General features: G+C 47.5%; 1 protein-coding gene across 1 annotated transcript in view; it reads left to right on the top strand.

The window, feature by feature from the left end:
• Window positions 1-19220, top strand: part of PIWIL1 (piwi like RNA-mediated gene silencing 1) — a 414830-nt gene that overhangs the window by 297978 nt on the left and 97632 nt on the right. The window contains exons 15-16 of the mRNA XM_088482106.1: window positions 4646-4846; window positions 15421-15524. Coding sequence (XP_088338232.1) covers window positions 4646-4846; window positions 15421-15524 — 305 coding nt within the window. The remainder of the gene's footprint in view (window positions 1-4645; window positions 4847-15420; window positions 15525-19220) is intronic.

Here is a 19220-nt window from a genome sequence, read left to right as displayed (position 1 = left end):
TTTCTGCGTTTGTATGTGACTTGTGCTAGCGCACAGCTTATACCTTTCCGTTTATTCTACTATACCCTGATATACTAAGGTATAGGGGGTTAATTGTACCTCACATTTCCCAGAAACTTGTGAGGGCTATCAGATACTTTATTACGTGGTTGCATGCTACACTGTGCCATATTATCCAGAGTGTTCACTGCACTGTATCATACTGTGTATTTTGTTATTCTTGTGGCTATGGCTGGCAGACTAAAGAATAACAAGCAGCCTGATGCTGCTCCTCCTACTCTGGTGTCTTGTAAGTCCTGCTTTGCGGGCTTGTCCACAGAGGACCTCATTCAGGATGGTCTCTGTAATAATTGTTACACAGGCCCATCAGCCTCACTCAAAACCCAACCCGGGCTGCCTTTTCACAAATGCTGGCAAAATTTGCGGACCAACTAGCCGTCCCCTTGGTAGCTCCCCCTATGGGATGGCCACAGCAGGTACTCCCTGCAAATCCTTTGCCTCCCCCAAACGGGTGGAAGTATTGTCTACCTCAGTACAGAGTTTGGCTAATACCTCTACGGTTTTTCAGCAAATGCTGCAGAAAGAAAAGCCTTTACCTGCTAAGCCTACTAAACGTACTATGATATCTTCCCAAACTACACAGTTATCTGATTCTGAGATATCATCTGGGGAGGCAGAAGAAGCAGATCTCTCTTTCTGACTACGTCTCAGGAATAGAGGAGCCACCCTCTAAACTAAATATACCTGCTGTTTATTTATTAACATTATTTTATTTATTAACAGTTTCTTATATAGCGCAGCATATTCCGTTGCGCTTTACAATTGGAAACATTGATAGAACAAAACAGGGTAATAACAGACAGACATAGAGGTAAGAGGGCCCTGCTTGCAAGCTTACAATCTATAGGGAAACAGGCATTGATACACAAGGATAGGTGCTATATATATTGCAATTTGGTCTGGCCAGAACTGCTGTTAAAACTATTCTACAAATGGAAGAGGATGAACCTGCTCCTAAGAAAAAGCACGCACTTTTTAAGCAACAAAAGGTTGTTTTACCAGAGTTTCCTCACTCTGACCAGCTATATGATCACATGAGTGAAGCTTGGACTATGCCGGTAAAAGGTTTCAAATTCCATAACGGTTCAGTTCCTTTTACCCTCTTCCAGCTACTGATTGTACTAAATGGGAAGTTCCCCCAGCAATGGATTCACGTGTAACACGTCTGGTTAAAAATGCCACCTTACCCATTCATACTGCAACCTCCTTGAAGGAGACTACAGATAGAGTATTAGATTTATGACAACCTTCTATACTTCTATTACATGAGCTATTACTCTTCCTGCTAGGGCTACGGCCAGGGTGGCAATAGCCATTGAGAGTTGGGCAGAGGTCCTAGAAGAGACGTTTCCCCCTGATGCTTCGAGAGAACAGCTGTCCTACATATCTCACATTAGAGAAGCAGCCTCCTACTTAGGTGAAGCAGCTATGGATACGACTCTCCTGGCCTCCAGGATATCTGCCACTTCGATAGTGGCCCACTGTATTTTTGGCTACGTTCCTGGAAAGCAGATTCAGAATCAAAACTGGCTCTGGAGTCTTTCCCTTATGCAGGAGACATCCTATTTGGTGTAGAATTAGGTAACAAGACGGCGTTCCTGCCTTCTGCATATAATACAAAGCCGCGTACATCATTCTTTCGCTCCTTTTGCCCTCAAGGAAAAGCCAAGGGTCAGTCTTTTCCATGGCAGCAGACCACAACCAAGGCCTCCAAGCCTAGGGCCAAACAGGTCTGGGCTACTAGACGTCCACCTGCCAAGTCTGAGGACAAGCCTACAGCTTGACAGGGCGGGGTGGGAGATCGACTTTTTCAGACCTTGTCAGATGACTGGGTGAGGGAAGTGGTCTCCCACGGGTATACCATCTCACTCCTGGGACAACCCCCCCCCCCAGCAATTCTTTTGCACAGGACCTCCATTGAACCCAACCAAGGCCCTGTTGCTCAAAAAAGCCATTCAGTGTTTACAGAATTCAGGAGTAATAATTCGGGTTCCCTCCTCACAACAAGGCTAGTGATATTATTCTACCCTTTTCTTAGTTAAGAAGCCCAATCGGCCTATCCTCAAATCTCCGGTTCTTTACCAAGCTCAGGGCAGTTATGGCGGCCTCTCTTCGTCGTCAAGGGATCAGACTGCTCCCATACTTGGATGATCTCTTGCTGTTTGCTAGCTCCTCAGAGATTCTTCATCGCCATCTACAAGTGACCATTGCCTTTCTTGAAATATACGGTTGGCTGATCGACTGGTAAAAATCTTCCCTGACACCCTCTCAAAGGATGGTACATTTGGGAGCCCTCCTGGACTCTTGAGTTCAGAAAATCTTCCTAACGGCAGACAAAATTTCAGCAATCCGGCACAGACTATGCAGACTCCTCCACAATCGCCGAGTGTCAATGCACTCTGCAATGCACGCCTTGGGAACAATGGTGTTTCACTCCAGGCTCCTACAACACCTGATCCTCTCCAGGTGGAACGGGCTACCCCATCTGCTCAAATCCCAGACAATGAGCCTCCCCCCAGAGGTTCGCCTGTCCCTAGCCTGGTGGCTACAGTCTTCCCATTTGAACAAGGGTCGTCCCTTTTGAACCCCGGACTAGGCTCTCCTCACCACGGACGCAAGCCTCCAAGGGTGGGGCGCAGTAACAAGCCAGCACTACTTCCAGGGCCGATGGTCCCCAGTTGAGGCAGTGTTACCAATCAACATCCTGGAACTTCGAGCCTTCTACAGAGCTCTCACTCTGGCTCAGAATATTCTGAAAAACAGGACAGTACAAGTACAGTCCGACATCGCCACGGCTTTGGGCTACCTCAATCACCAAGGGGGCACTCAAAGTCAGTCAGCAATGACAGTAAGTGTTCCGCATTCTCACATGGGCCGAACACAATCTCCCAGCCATTAGTGTTCATCCCAGGGATTCTCAATTGGGAAGCGGATTTCCTCAGTTGTCACGACGTGCATACAGGAGAATGGTCTCTACATCCAGAAGTCTTTCAGCTTCTAGTGGACAAATGGGGTCTTCCAGAAGTGGATCTCATGGCCTCAAGACACAACCACTAGCTTCCTATTTATGGAGCCAGAACACAGGACCCCGATGCGGCCTTCATAGACGCATTGTCGGTGAAATGGAACTTCCATTTGGCATATCTCTTCCCTCCAATATCCCTACTTCCTCGAGTGCTTCGAAAGTTCAGACAGAAGGGGGGCACAGTCCTTGTCATAGCTCCGGCTTGGCCCAGATGTCATTGGTAATCTGATCTTCAAAGGCTCTCCATAGAAGTTCCTCCTCAACTTCATCTACAAATAGACCTGTTGTCTCAGGGTCCATGTCTACATCCGGACCTAGCCCGTCTGTCTTTAACGGTTTGACTCTTGAGACATCCCTCCTAACTGCTAAGAGTTTCTCCAGCTCTGTGGTCCAGACCATGCTCAGAGCACCTATACCGGCCTCAGCCAGGATTTACCACAGAATATGGCATACATATTTCTAATGGTGTGCACCAAGAAACTATGACCCGCAAGTCTTTAAGTTTTCTCGAATTCTTGCCTTTCTTCAGACTGGACTGGATCTAGGCCCCCTGCCTAGCATCTCTGAAAGTGCAGGTCTCTGCTTTGTCTATCTGGTTTCAGCGCAGAATTGCTACTATACACCTTCATGCAAGGTGTTCTATTTTTACAACCTCCCTTTTTCCCTCCTATGGCCCCATGGGATTTGTCAATGGTGCTCCAAGCACTTCAAGAACCTCCATTCAAACCCCTGAAATCAGTGGATGTCAAAGTGGCTTACTGCAAAGACTGTTTCATCGGATTTAGGGGCGCTTTCATGTCGCTCCCCCTTTATAATATTTTTCAGGACAGGGCTGTTCTTTGTACATGCCCAGGTTTCCTTCCCAAGGTGGTTTCTCGCTTTCACCTGAACGAGGAAATTCACACAAATATTGGCACTGCGTCCATCTCTAAATCAGGCTCATAGTCACTGTCGTCCTCCCATACCCAGCCCATATCATTAGGTGGGGAAAATAAGAATTAGCAAACCAATAAAGTAATAATGGAATTCAAAAATGAGGAGACAGAATTAGTAGGGATTAAATAGCACAGAAGGCACAGTTATTAAAAATGCACAAGTAAGGTTGTATAAATGGCAAAACAATAATACAGAGGTAAATATAGAGAATAAACATGTTTGAAGAGGTGGCAATATTGATGGTTTTAGGCGATACAATTCTAGTTAATATATTTAGTTAATATGACAGAGCAATCAGTATGTTGGGTAAATATGTCAAACAAGTTCTAAGGAATTACAGGCAACAAAAAATACAAATCAGTGAGTAAAAAAAGCAGGGGTTAGTTCAGCAGCTAATAGGTATAACCAACGCACACAATTTCAAACTGTAGTCGTATTTATATAGTAATAGTGAAATACACATACTGTACTAAGCATGGACAGCCTTGGAACTAGCAAGTTGCATACTTTTGGTTAGTTTACCTCATATTTATTGTTTAAAAAAAAGAACAGTTTATAGTTTTGGGGAGTTTGCTTCTAGAGTTTAGGGAATATTATTTATGTCTTTTTGTTTATTTTTTTCAGGTTGTTTGCATTTTATCCAGTAATAGAAAGGATCGATATGATGCTATCAAGAAATATTTGTGCGTCGATTGCCCAGTTCCAAGTCAGTGTGTAATTGCAAGGACTTTAAGCAAACCACAAACTCTACTTTCTGTTGCTACTAAAATTGCTTTACAAATGAACTGTAAAATGGGCGGAGAACTTTGGAGCTTGGAAATTCCTGTAAGTATGTTTTTAAGACTTTGGAGCAGCCATCTTTTCCAATTTTTCTTTTTCTGTGAGATCTAGTTTTTATCATTAATCTGTATTGTATAATATACTTTGCTGCTCTCTTCAGTTACAACCTTATGCAGGTAAATCCGTTTGTGCCACTGGTTACAATGACAGCAAGGCCACAGTACTGCTGATCTACTTGCATTCTCAGGATGAAGTGCTTGTGATTCACACCTGCTATTTCAATCTAGGCACATATTGCATTCATTATGAGAGAGTAGAGCATATAAAACTTGACCACAGAATATGTAGTCATTATGTCAACACCATTACATGGTCTGGGTGTCCACATGTTCAGAAAGTTCGCAAGGGGGACAAATTGTAAGCCGTTACAACGGCAATTCGCCCCTTTCGCTACATTGGATCGAGCCCATAGTTTCTTAGGAACCCTACATTTTAACAGCACTGTTTTAGACGATGGACATTCCTATCTAGATGTATTTAGGCAATTAACGGGAAAGTTCGGCTGTAATACATCCTACATACTAACTGGACGCAAATAGTGTTCTGTGGTTAGCTCACATTCACTCACTGCTGAGGAGTCCCTTCATCAATTGTTTGTGACTTAGTCAAGTGTTATAATCAACTTATGTAGATGCTGCTATGGAGCACCTTCTTCGATTATGTGATACAGGCATGTGTGATGCAGAGGAAAAAAATATCAGAAGTGGTCAGGAAAATCAGCTTTAAGACACCTGTTGAGAAGGTGAATTTAACACAAACAGAGGTCCCAGAGGCATGTGGGGTATACCTCTTCCATTTTTTGAGCTTTGGTGGTAAAATGTGACCCAATCAGGAGCCTACGGTGGTGTCTAATACTTTTTTAAGTTGGCCTCATGTTACAAACTGATAAATATTATTAAATTTATTTGGGTATGACCATAGATCACAGGTTCTCAAACTCTGTCCTCAGGACCCCAAAGAATGGATGTTTTGCAGGTCTACCATAATCGCAAGTGAAATAATTAGATGCACTTGTGGATCTTTTAAAATGTGTCAGTGAGTAAAGGTGCATACACACGTTCAGATATGTCAGATGAACGATTGAACGTTTTTTGACTGCATTAAAATGAATGGAAATCGTCCAAAACTGACTGCAAACATATCAGATGTCAGATATCGTTATCTGACAAACGGAAACGCGCATCGTTCATCCTTGCACACATGTCAGATTATTCTTTCAGATATGAACGATTGAACGATTTTTAAAATCGTTATCGTTCAGATCTGAAGAAAAATATGACCATGTGTATGCACCATAACAAATACACCTGTGGACCTGCTAGGTGACCTGGAAAACATGAGCTGTGTGGGGTCCTGAGGACCGAGTTTGAGAACCACTCCCATAGATACAATTTAATCAAATGCACATAGTCACATTGTTAGATTTTCCATTAGGATTAAATGAAAGGTTTTCATCTGAAAGAATGGCAATAATGCCAAATTTATTGAAAATATTTTTCTACTTTGTCAGATCAGAATTGTACTCCTAAACTGTATATCAAATCTGAATGCATTGTTTCTCCTTTCAGAAGAATCAGCTAAATGACAGCAGCCTTTAATCTGCCACTGAGCTGAACTGAGCAGACTTCAGGGGGGTGGGGTTGGAGAGTTTACCAGTAAATTAACTCAGTAAACAGAACTGTCCTTTTATAATTGGTACACAATTGAAAAGCATACTACTTGGCTATGGTGGTTCTTGTTTTCTACTTCAGGATCCATAGGGTATCCACAGGATACCTTGGGGTATAGGTGATGACGTCAGGCATCGGGCACCATAGAGTTAAGTTTTCAGCCTCCCAGGATGCACTAGGGTCCCCCTCCTATACCCCGCCCCCGTGCCAAGGCATCTCAGTTTCGTTGGTGCCCGGCTCGGAGTCGGAGCACCTGTTTAGAGGGGGGCTAAGGATTAGCCCCTGAAGTTTTATTCAAGGCAGCTGTGGCTGCCCATCAGGAAGTACAGCATGGACAGTCACTACTGACGTCCATGCTGTCTTCCCTACACCCCCGCCGGTACCAGAACGCCGGTACTGATCCGGGGATGCTGGTAAGCATCTGGGGTCACAGCTAGCGGTGACCCCAGATGTTTTGGACCATGGCCGGATTCAAGGGGGGCAGCAGGTAAGCAGCGGGGTCCCGCGGTGGGTCACCGCTGAAACATGGTCCTGAGTCCCCAGGCAGGGGGCTCCCTGCGGACTGGCTGCAGTGTGGAGCCAGGTAACAACCTGCACTTCCACTACCCCCCTGGGACAGCAGACCGCAGCTGAGCGGTAGCGCTGCGGCGTCCCAGGGGTTAATTGCATGGCAGGGGAGCGCGCCTTCCCTCTATACAGCCAGCGCCTCCCCCGCTGCACACAGCCCTCTGCACTGCCGATTGGCCCTGTGGCAGCGCTCCTCCCCCAGGCCGTCCTCCTCTCTGCTCCTCGGTGGCCATCTTTATGGAAGCACGGTGAACGCTGCTGATCGGTGGCATCGTGGTCTGGGTCCCCCGGCATACCTCTCCTCCTTTGGAACAGGTCTGTGTATGCAGCGCTGTGTCCTACCAGGCCCTGTGTTTGCGTAGTTGAGGATCAGCGCTGATAGTGCAGGGATTGATTTCTTTGCACTGTATGTGACTTCTGCTAGCGTCTGCTGCCTGTACTTTCACTTTCTACTGTCAGCTTTTTCACTGGCCCTGCTCTTCTTCTGCTAAAGCCCTTGCGGTGCGGTGATTGCAGGGCGGTTCTCCCATTATACTAACGAGTATCAGTGAGAGGGGTCACATACTTGCCATCATGTCTGAGAGTGATTTTCCTCTCCAGCTTCTGTGTACTACGTGCAAGGTACCTATAGCGGAGGGGGAGGGTAACGCAGAGGGGCTATGTCGGCAGTGTTTTTTATTGGCACGACCAATTACTGTCACGGCTCCGGTACAGGAACCGCCCTGGGCTTGTTTCGCCAAAGCGCTTACAACCCTAGTGGGCCAGTTAGCTCCGCAACCCGCGTTCTCTCAGATGGGATTGGCCCAGCAGTCAGTGGTGTCGTCACCCATGCAGGGGTTCCCGAGACAACTGATGGTACCCCACAGTCTCCCTGTTTCCCCTCCTCATGTCTCTCAGGAGCCTGCGTGGGTTAATTCGCTGACATGCTATGTACAGCATTTGTCGGACGTGTTACAAGGGGAGTCTGTGTTGCAGCCTCACAAGCGGCCGGTGGCGTCTCTGTCTGCTCCTTATGAGGATGACGACGGGATGTCCGATGATGGGGAGATTCTGGATCTTTCTGACCAAGAACCTCCCCGTACTAAAGAGTCGGACGCTAAGTCTAAGGTTTATATTCCTGGCCTTATTCGTGCAGTCCGCACAGCTTTAGTTATTGAGGATAATGATCCTCCGGTGTCAAAGTCCAAATATGTCTTTTTCAAGGATATTAAGGGTGACGCCACAGTGTTTCCTCTTTCGGGTCAGTTAGTAGACCATTTAGAGGAGGCGTGGAAACATCCTGGCAAACGGTATCAGCCTCAAAGGCGTTTAGCGGTGGCTTATCCGTTTGCGGACAATTATTCTCTAAGTGGGAATCCCCTCCTCAGGTGGATTCTCATGTGACACGCCTAGTCCGAAGTGCCACATTGCCCATGCCCTCCATGTCCTCCTTGAAGGATGCTTCGGACCGTAAGGTGGAGATCTGCCTGAAGTCCATTTATTCCCTTGCGAGGGGGGGGGCATCCAGACCGGCTGTGGCCGTATGTTGGGTAGCCAGAGCTATGGAGCGCTGGGCCGATAGTTTGGAGGCAATTTGGATTCCGATTGTTCGGCTGAACAGTCCGAGTTGATAGGCAGTCTCCGGGATTCGGCCACTTACATCAATGAAGCGGCATTGGATATTAGTACCCTCGCTTCTGGCATTTCCTCGGCAGCTGTGGCTGCTCGTCGCACCTTATGGTTGCGATCCTGGAAGGTGGATGCTGATTCCAAAAAGGGATTGGAAGCTTTACCATTTAATGTAGAAGACCTCTTTGGTCCGGACCTGGACAAAATTGTGGCCACGCTGGCGGCAGCCAAGTCTGCATGTCTCCCATCTACTGCGGTCCCTTCCAGTTCCGGTACGTCGGCCTTATAGGGCCCAGGGTAGGCCTAAGTCACAGTCCTTTCCCAGACAGGCTGGGCCCAACAAATTGTCCAAGCCCAGGAAACAGGCTTGGAGTACCAGACGTCCTGCCCCTAAGTCTGATGACAAGTCTGCGGCCTGACGGTCCGGGCCTCCCTTTGGGGGATCCCAAAGTGGGAGGCCGCCTACGACAGACACTTGGGTTCACGAGGTGGTTTCTCACGGGTACGCCCTCTCCTTTCGGCACAGGCCCCCATCCTGATTCTTCACCACGGGTCTTCCTTTAGACCAGACCAAGGCCATGGAACTGCGGAAGGTTTTGCACACTATGCTCCAGGCTGGAGTTATAGTGCCTGTTCCATTCTCCCAGAGTGGCCAGGGTTTCTATTCCAATCTATTTTTTGGTGCAGAAACCCAATGGGTCGTGCCGTCCGATTCTCAACCTCAAGGCCCTCAACAAGTTCTTGCGGGTGCCCCGGTTTCGGATGGAGACCCTACGGTCCATTATTCTGGCGCTGGAACCTGGGGATTACATGGTGTCGTTGGACATACAGGACGCTTACCTGCATGTCCCTATTCTTTTGCATCACCAACAGTTCCTCAGGTTTGCAATCCGCAACGATTACTTTCAGTTCGGGCGTTACCTTTTGGCCTGGCGACAGCACCACGTGTATTCACCAAGGTTATGGCGGTCATGGCGGCGTCCCTGCTGCTGCAGGGAGTCCGCTTGTTGCCGTACCTAGACGACCTTTTATTGGTAGCAGGGTCTCCTGAGCTCCTTCTACGCCACTTGGATCTGACGATTGCAGTACTGCAACGCCACGGCTGGTTAATAAACTGGCAAAAGTCCACCCTGATCCCGTCTCAGAGGATTCTGCACCTCGGAGCCTTATTGGACTCCAGTCAGCAGAGGATCTTTGTGATCTCTGCCTTGCAGTTGAGGGTACGCAGTTGTCTGCAGAGTCGCCGTGTGTCTCTACACTCGGCGATGAGGTAACTGGGCTCCATGGTGTTTGTATTCGACATGGTGGAATATGCCCAGTTTCACTCCAGACCTCTACAGCAATTGATTCTGTCCAAATGGAATGGACTGCCTCAGAGTCTAAAATCCCAGACGATGCTGCTCACTCCGGAGGTTCGCCTGTCCCTTGCCTGGTGGTTGCAGACGACCCATCTCAACAAGGGTCGTCCGTTTTGGGTGGAGAACTGGGTCCTATTGACAACAGACGCCAGCCTGCGGGGCTGGGGAGCGGTCACGGGTCCACACTTGTTCCAGGGAAGATGGACTCAGGCGGAAACGGAGCTTCCAATAAACATCTTGGAACTCCGCACCGTTTTCAATGCTCTCCAGCAGGCACAGCGGGTTCTCCAAGGTCACCCCGTGCAGGTCCAGTCGGACAACGCCACCACCGTTGCCTAAATAAATCGACAAGGAGGAACCCGAAGTCGGGCGGCACTCGTAGAGGTGTCCCGCATTCTAGTCTGGGCGGAGCGCAATCTCCCGGCCATATCAGCAGTATTCATCCCGGGAGTTCTCAACTGGGAGACGGACTTTCTCAGTCGCCAGGACGTTCATCCCGGGGAGTGGTCCCTGCACCAGGACGTCTTTCAACTTCTGGTGGACAGATGGGGTCTTCCAGAGATCGACCTCATGGCATCACGGCACAACAACAAGTTGCCGGTGTACGGGTCTGACAGCTAAACAATTTTCCTTCTGGCTATTGCTTCGGCCAGACGTGTTTCTGACTTAGGGGCTCTATCCTGTAGACCCCCTTTTCTGATTTTTCATGGGAACAGGGCAGTGCTGCGCACTCGTCCTGAATTTCTTCCCAAAGTTTTTTCACGTTTCCATATCAACGCGGAAATCGTTGTGCCGGCTTTTAACTCACCCGACCTGTCAGTGGGTGAGGCCACTTTGGACGTTGTGCAGGTCTTAAGGTTTTATGTTGACTGCACTTCCTCGTTTCGGAAGTCGGACGCCTTGTTTGTCTTCTATGGCTTCCGTAAAAAGGGTTGTCTGCTTCAAAGCAAACTTTGGCAGGTTGGATTCGGATGGCAATTTCAGAGGCTTATCTTCATGAGGGCCTTCCGGTTCTATCCTCTGTGAGGGCTCATTCCACTAGGTCTGTGGGTCCTTCGTGGGCAGCTCGACGTGGTGCCTCTGCAGTCCAGATCTGCAAGGCTGCCACGTGGTCCTTTGTCCTTTGACCGGCTGTGGCCGTATGTTGGGTAGCCAGAGCTATGGAGCGCTGGGCCGATAGTTTGGAGGCAATTTGGATTCCGATTGTTCGGCTGAACAGTCCGAGTTGATAGGCAGTCTCCGGGATTCGGCCACTTACATCAATGAAGCGGCATTGGATATTAGTACCCTCGCTTCTCGCATTTCCTCGGCAGCTGTGGCTGCTCGTCGCACCTTATGGTTGCGATCCTGGAAGGCGGATGCTGATTCCAAAAAGGGATTGGAAGCTTTACCATTTAATGTAGAAGACCTCTTTGGTCCGGACCTGGACAAAATTGTGGCCACGCTGGCGGCAGCCAAGTCTGCATGTCTCCCGTCTACTGCGGTCCCTTCCAGTTCCGGTACGTCGGCCTTATAGGGCCCAGGGTAGGCCTAAGTCACAGTCCTTTCCCAGACAGGCTGGGCCCAACAAATTGTCCAAGCCCAGGAAACAGGCTTGGAGTACCAGACGTCCTGCCCCTAAGTCTGATGACAAGTCTGCGGCCTGACGGTCCGGGCCTCCCTTTGGGGGATCCCAAAGTGGGAGGCCGCCTACGACAGACACTTGGGTTCACGAGGTGGTTTCTCACGGGTACGCCCTCTCCTTTCGGCACAGGCCCCCATCCTGATTCTTCACCACGGGTCTTCCTTTAGACCAGACCAAGGCCATGGAACTGCGGAAGGTTTTGCACACTATGCTCCAGGCTGGAGTTATAGTGCCTGTTCCATTCTCCCAGAGTGGCCAGGGTTTCTATTCCAATCTATTTTTGGTGCAGAAACCCAATGGGTCGTACCGTCCGATTCTCAACCTCAAGGCCCTCAACAAGTTCTTGCGGGTGCCCCGGTTTCGGATGGAGACCCTACGGTCCATTATTCTGGCGCTGGAACCTGGGGATTACATGGTGTCGTTGGACATACAGGACGCTTACCTGCATGTCCCTATTCTTTTGCATCACCAACAGTTCCTCAGGTTTGCAATCCGCAACGATTACTTTCAGTTCGGGCGTTACCTTTTGGCCTGGCGACAGCACCACGTGTATTCACCAAGGTTATGGCGGTCATGGCGGCGTCCCTGCTGCTGCAGGGAGTCCGCTTGTTGCCGTACCTAGACGACCTTTTATTGGTAGCAGGGTCTCCTGAGCTCCTTCTACGCCACTTGGATCTGACGATTGCAGTACTGCAACGCCGCGGCTGGTTGATAAACTGGCAAAAGTCCACCCTGATCCCGTCTCAGAGGATTCTGCACCTCGGAGCCTTATTGGACTCCAGTCAGCAGAGGATCTTTGTGATCTCTGCCTTGCAGTTGAGGGTACGCAGTTGTCTGCAGAGTCGCCAGTGTGTCTCTACACTCGGCGATGAGGTAACTGGGCTCGATGGTGTTTGTATTCGACATGGTGGAATATGCCCAGTTTCACTCCAGACCTCTACAGCAATTGATTCTGTCCAAATGGAATGGACTGCCTCAGAGTCTAAAATCCCAGACGATGCTGCTCACTCCGGAGGTTCGCCTGTCCCTTGCCTGGTGGTTGCAGACGACCCATCTCAACAAGGGTCGTCCGTTTTGGGTGGAGAACTGGGTCCTATTGACAACAGACGCCAGCCTGCGGGGCTGGGGAGCGGTCACGGGTCCACACTTGTTCCAGGGAAGATGGACTCAGGCGGAAACGGAGCTTCCAATAAACATCTTGGAACTCCGCACCGTTTTCAATGCTCTCCAGCAGGCACAGCGGGTTCTCCAAGGTCACCCCGTGCAGGTCCAGTCGGACAACGCCACCACCGTTGCCTAAATAAATCGACAAGGAGGAACCCGAAGTCGGGCGGCACTCGTAGAGGTGTCCCGCATTCTAGTCTGGGCGGAGCGCAATCTCCCGGCCATATCAGCAGTATTCATCCCGGGAGTTCTCAACTGGGAGACGGACTTTCTCAGTCGCCAGGACGTTCATCCCGGGGAGTGGTCCCTGCACCAGGACGTCTTTCAACTTCTGGTGGACAGATGGGGTCTTCCAGAGATCGACCTCATGGCATCACGGCACAACAACAAGTTGCCGGTGTACGGGTCTCGCACAAGAGACGAAAAGGCGTCTCTGGTGGATGCTCTGTCCGTCCAGTGGAAGTTCTGGTTTGCTTATCTATTTTCTCCGTTTTCCCTTCTTCCTCGGGTAATCCGGAAATTCAAACAGGAAGGAGGAACGCTCCTGTTGATAGCTCCCGCATGGCCCAGGAGGCACTGGTTCTCAGACCTTCAGGGTTCTGTCCATGGACAGTCCTCTGCGGTTGCCGCTGCGACTTGATCTGCTGTCTCAGGGTCCTTGTCCTCACCCGAACCTGACTCGGCTGTCTTTGACGGCGTGGCTGTTGAGACGGCCATGTTAAGGTCCAGGGGGTTCTCCAGCTCTGTAGTACGGACTATGCTAAGAGCTCGGAAGCCTTCTGCAAGAATATACCATCGTGTGTGGCATACGTTCTTCCAGTGGTGTCGGCCGAGAGGTTATGCACCTCGGGAGTTCCGTCTGTCTAGAGTGTTGGCTTTCCTACAGGCGGGACTAGACCATGGGATTCGCCTTGCTTCTCTGAAGGTGCAGGTGTCTGCCCTGTCCGTCTGGTTCCATGGTAGGATTGCTACAATCCCTGATGTGCGCACCTTTATGCAAGGTGTTCTTCGAATTCAGCCGCCATTTGTTCCACCGGTGGCACCTTGGGATTTAGCTGTGGTCCTGAGAGCTCTCCAGGGACCGCCGTTTGAACCACTGGGCTCAGTGGACCTTAAATGGCTGACAGCTAAACAATTTTCCTTCTGGCTATTGCTTCGGCCAGACGTGTTTCTGACTTAGGGGCTCTATCCTGTAGACCCCCTTTTCTGATTTTTCATGGGAACAGGGCAGTGCTGCGCACTCGTCCTGAATTTCTTCCCAAAGTTTTTTCACGTTTCCATATCAACGCGGAAATCGTTGTGCCGGCTTTTAACTCACCCGACCTGTCAGTGGGTGAGGCCACTTTGGACGTTGTGCAGGTCTTAAGGTTTTATGTTGACCGCACTTCCTCGTTTCGGAAGTCGGACGCCTTGTTTGTCTTCTATGGCTTCCGTAAAAAGGGTTGTCTGCTTCAAAGCAAACTTTGGCAGGTTGGATTCGGATGGCAATTTCAGAGGCTTATCTTCATGAGGGCCTTCCGGTTCTATCCTCTGTGAGGGCTCATTCCACTAGGTCTGTGGGTCCTTCGTGGGCAGCTCGACGTGGTGCCTCTGCAGTCCAGATCTGCAAGGCTGCCACGTGGTCCTTTGTCCACACCTTTGTGAGGTATTACGCGTTTGACACCTTTGCCTCTCAGGATGCTTCCTTCGGGTGGCGGATTCTCCTTTCAGCACAGGAGCGTCCCCACCCTTGAAGGATACTGCTTTGGGACATCCCCATGGTATCCTGTGGATACCCTATGGACCCTGAAGTAGAAAATATGAGATATGGTAAGAACTTACCTTTGTTATCTCTATTTCTACGAAGTCCATAGGGTTCCACAGGACTCCCGCCCTTTCGCACCTGTCCTGCAGATGGGCTTTACTCTGGTCACCTGGTTTTCCGTCTCCCTCTGGTGAGAATGTGATTCTTGTGTCCAGATCTTTTTTCTCTCTCTTCCTTCTCCTCCTCCGGCCTATGGCTGAGTACGTAACTGAGATGCCTTGGCTCGGGGGCGGGTTATAGGAGGGGGATCCTAGTGCATCCTGGGAGGCTGAAAACTTAACTCTATGGTGCCCGATGCCTGACGTCATCACCTATACCCCAAGGTATCCTTTGGAACCCTATGGACTTCGTAGAAATAGAGATAACAAAGGTAAGTTCTTACCATATCTCATATTTTTCATCTGTATTGATTGGTTCAGAGACCCGAACCTTAAGCCAGTCACACATTTGACTTTATTGGAAAAAATTCTGACATACTGTTGGATAACTTCCAGGGGCATATTTAGTAAGATGATTGGCGACTTTGACAAACTGTACCTTTTATACCTCCTGTTGTCAGTGCATATGAACATGCCTGATAATGATTTTATTGGTTACAATGGGGTTTATTTTTAGACTTTGCTGTAGCTTTTGGACCCTTATACACTGTGATATTGGGCCAATTTTCCAATAATTATTGCAACTTTTCACCAATTACCCAATTTTTTCTGCAATGTCATAATTTCTATAGTTGGCATTAACTAGTACATTTGTTTGTTTTAAAGCTGAAAGAGATGATGATTGTTGGCATTGATTGTTATCATGACACCTTGGCTGGGAAAAGATCTATTGCTGGATTTGTTGCCAGTTTGAACCAAGGAATGACTCGGTAAGGGAAAACTACATTTTGAATTGTATATCTGCTTGAGAAAATAAAACAGTATATACCTGTTACAAAAGTCAATAAATTGATTAAAAGAAAATGTTGGATATTAGTGTAATATTGCACTTAAAAAGACAGTACTTAATATATCTAAGCTGATTTGACAGTCTTTCCATCTAACCTTTTAATAGCATGATGGAGCTCTACATTTCAATTCTTCGTACTATTGTGTAAAGTTCCTATTAAATGTATAAGAGATAGGAATCAGCCCTTCTATGCAATGCATTACAATATCCAAAATATATATAACTGACAATCTAATAATTTTTAAAGGGCCCATACATCTGCGACTGATTGCCACAATTCCTCATTCTGTCGAGGAATCTGGGATGTTCAACATGTTTAATAATTTCGATTACCCAATCCTGATCCGAAAATAGTTTGAATTGGCAAGACAGGGATTTTTTAACATTTTGAATTTCCCCTGTTCCGTTAATGGATCGCCGATCTTTGGATGTCGGAACTACAGTCAGGGAAGTAGATGTATGGCCCGCATTAGGTTAAGTTTACGTTGTGGCAAAATTGTAAGCTCATGTACTGGGCCCTCTCTATCCTATGTCTGCACCTTAGCCATCAACCTCATACTTTTTTTTAGTGACACTTCAGTGATAGAGAGTATCTATTGCTGCTGGTACTGAATATGGGCAAGTTTCAGTTGACTCATCAACAGAGGCGTCACTGGGTCTGGGGGCACCTGGTGCACACTCCATAGTGACGCGTGCACGAAAAGGGGCGTGGCCTATCGGAGATGCTAGGCTGCCCCCGGAGACTAGTGCCTTCACTGTCGGCTACTCCTCTTTGACAGAAGCTGAGTGCTGCAGTATAATGTCACACTGCAGCACTCACTGAGAAGTAGCCGGCATTTTGGTGTCATCCTCTCTGAGGGGGACACACGTTGCGGTCCGCACCCCCATAGTGACGCCACTGCTCATCAATGTCTTTCCTTGTTTAACAAAAGAAAATAAACCATACAATTGATTGCTTCTGTCCCTATAATTATATTGTTTTTCCGAAATAGATGTATGTATTTCAGAGAACAAAAGGTAAAGGTGAAGAAGTAACTTTGGGAAGAATTGAGATTTTTTATTTTGTGATTTTGCACATCTAATCCTAAAAATACAAAAATATTGCATATTTTTTGATACTAAAGGCATATCTCAATATACAGTTAACATTAGCTTGATATAAAATTAAGTTTTTACTGTATCAATAAATCCAATACAGAGCAACTTCAAACATTGTCCTGGTCCTTAAGGTGCACACTACTGTGTGTAATATAGCGTTTAATTTATAGTGAATTGTTGAATCCGATATAGAATGTGATACTAGCATATATATCTTAGTATTAAGTTTTAGGACATTTGTTTATATAATTGTATTTACATACAGATGTGTCCACATACATCTGTCCTTCGTATGCTACAAGTTGCGTTACGCATTACGTGTGAGCGCCGTGACTTGGTTGCACTGAGCATCTTTTCAGGTGACTTTTCACCTTTACTGCGTCCTATTCGCACAGCGATGCACATAGAACACATGATATGCGGCATGCCTATATTCTGTATGCGGCTGCGGGTGTGCATTCATGCTATGTTACAGTGTCAGCGCTGTGACATGATGCACCCGCAGTCGCATACAGAATATAGGCATGCCAAATATAATTTTAAACAGCAGAAGCTGCTTGTGCGTTCTATGTGCGCTGTATGAATAAGACTCATTTGAAGCGATAAGACACTCAGCGATACAGAGTCACGCCACAGGCAAGATGTATGCATCTGTATATTTGATTGTTATTTACAGTACCTATACCTACTTCTAAATATATTAGCACTTAGAGCCTGATTCATTAAGGAACTCTATTGCTAAAGCGTACACAGACGGCCAATTGTTGCCACTGCGCATGCATCGCAGTACGCGAAGGCACCACTGCGATCACATAGCCATCTCTGAGTGATTGACAGGCAGGGAGCGTTTAGTGATGGTGACGGAGTGGTTGGAGAACGCAGGCATGTCTGTCCATTTGAACGCCGTTGCATGGACGTGGATAAATTAGCCAGTGCGATTGCATACGCAGCATTGCGTGCAACCAGGTTAGCAATTTCTAAGTAAGGTCAGGGCTGCTGTAAATCTGCATGAGGGGCCGACAGTATTCGATGTTACCAATGTTTATGGAGGTTTGCAAAGTATTACGGATGTGAGATAGCGGTAGTGGGAGGCAGTGGGCGTCTATGCTGGCAGTGTGATGGCATTGCGATAGCATTCATTAGCATATTTTCACAGCAGACCTGCATGCAATTACAGAGCTGCGATCGCAATAGCGAGCCTTAATGAATAAGACCCTTAGTTTTGTTCGAAAATAGTGTTAAGACACTATTTCCCTTTGTAGAAGTCCTCAGTAACTGTTTTTTTCTGTTTACGTACTTTGGGAGAGCGTTTTTTATTACTGAGAACGATATGTTTCAGAGAAGTGGAGAGATAGCAACTACATCCACCTTTCACTTGTAAAGAGCTGGCCAATGATTATTTCAATAAACACACTTAATTTCATAGATGTAAGTTTGTGGGTTTATTTTTAAACTAAGTTTATTGAAAAGATAAGAAATACATATAGAGTCACAGCAGATTCCAGAACTTACAGAGTGCAAACAAGTGGGAGACAAGGAAGAGAAAGAAAAACAATCTGCAAAATAGATAGGTAGGTTATACACTGTAACTAAAGGAAAAACATTGAAAATGAGAACTCGTTTTTAAATTGGGAATGAGAAATAAAGAGTATAAAAAGAACTAGAAATATTGGGAATGATGGTCGTCACAGGAAGAGGAAGGAGTTCCTCAACAATTTCCAAAGGCTGCCGAAAGGAATGAGATGGGAGGGAGCTTAACTCATTAATTGAGGACATTAAGGAACTATTGAGGAGGATTATGCAGTAATGAATCAGATGGGGGATAAGGTGAGGCTACAAATAAAGCCAGGGGTCCAATATCTGATTATGTTTATCTTTGCCGTAGAGATGAGGGGTCATTTTTTCCATGCTCGCAATGAACCAAATGAAAGACTTCAGATCAGAAAGCCAAAGGGAGATCAGTTTTCTTCTAGTTTTATCAAGCAACGGGCAGTGGCCACTACAAGGGAGGCAAATTTAGCAGAGTGGAGGTCAGTGCTTGGGAGGCGATAACAAAGAAGAAACAACCATGAATCCTTCTGGACAGGGCATTGAAGGAGTGTGGAGAGGACAGCAAAAACTGTCCCAAAAAGAGGAAACTTTAGGGCACGTCCACAAAATATGCAGAAGGTACGCACATTTCCACAGCCCTGCCACCAGGAGGAGGGAGCCGAGGGATACATTTTATCAAGCTTTTTGGGGAAAAAGGTTCTATCAGTAATACACCTTGTATACACTTTCTTTAATTATGGTGGATGTTGAACTGGAGACTCCTTTTCTGTTTCACGTTCCATAGGGGACACAGTGAGTACGCTGGGTATAGGCCCCAGACAGGCCAGTTTGTCGTTTGGTGTCAAGGCAGGAGCTAGGCCAGGCTACAAACAAGGGACTGTGAGGTTCTGGTTTTATTGTGGACCCGGTGGTATTAGGAGCAGACACTGAAGCAGACTTAAAGGAAAATGTGGAACTTTTATTGAGT

The sequence above is a fragment of the Taudactylus pleione genome, unplaced genomic scaffold, assembly GCF_031769625.1.
Source record: "Taudactylus pleione unplaced genomic scaffold, aTauple2 ptg000282l, whole genome shotgun sequence".
NCBI classification, from domain to species: domain Eukaryota; kingdom Metazoa; phylum Chordata; class Amphibia; order Anura; family Myobatrachidae; genus Taudactylus; species Taudactylus pleione.
The sequence above is the reverse complement of the archived record's forward strand: the minus strand, read 5'-3'. Positions and strand labels throughout refer to the sequence as shown.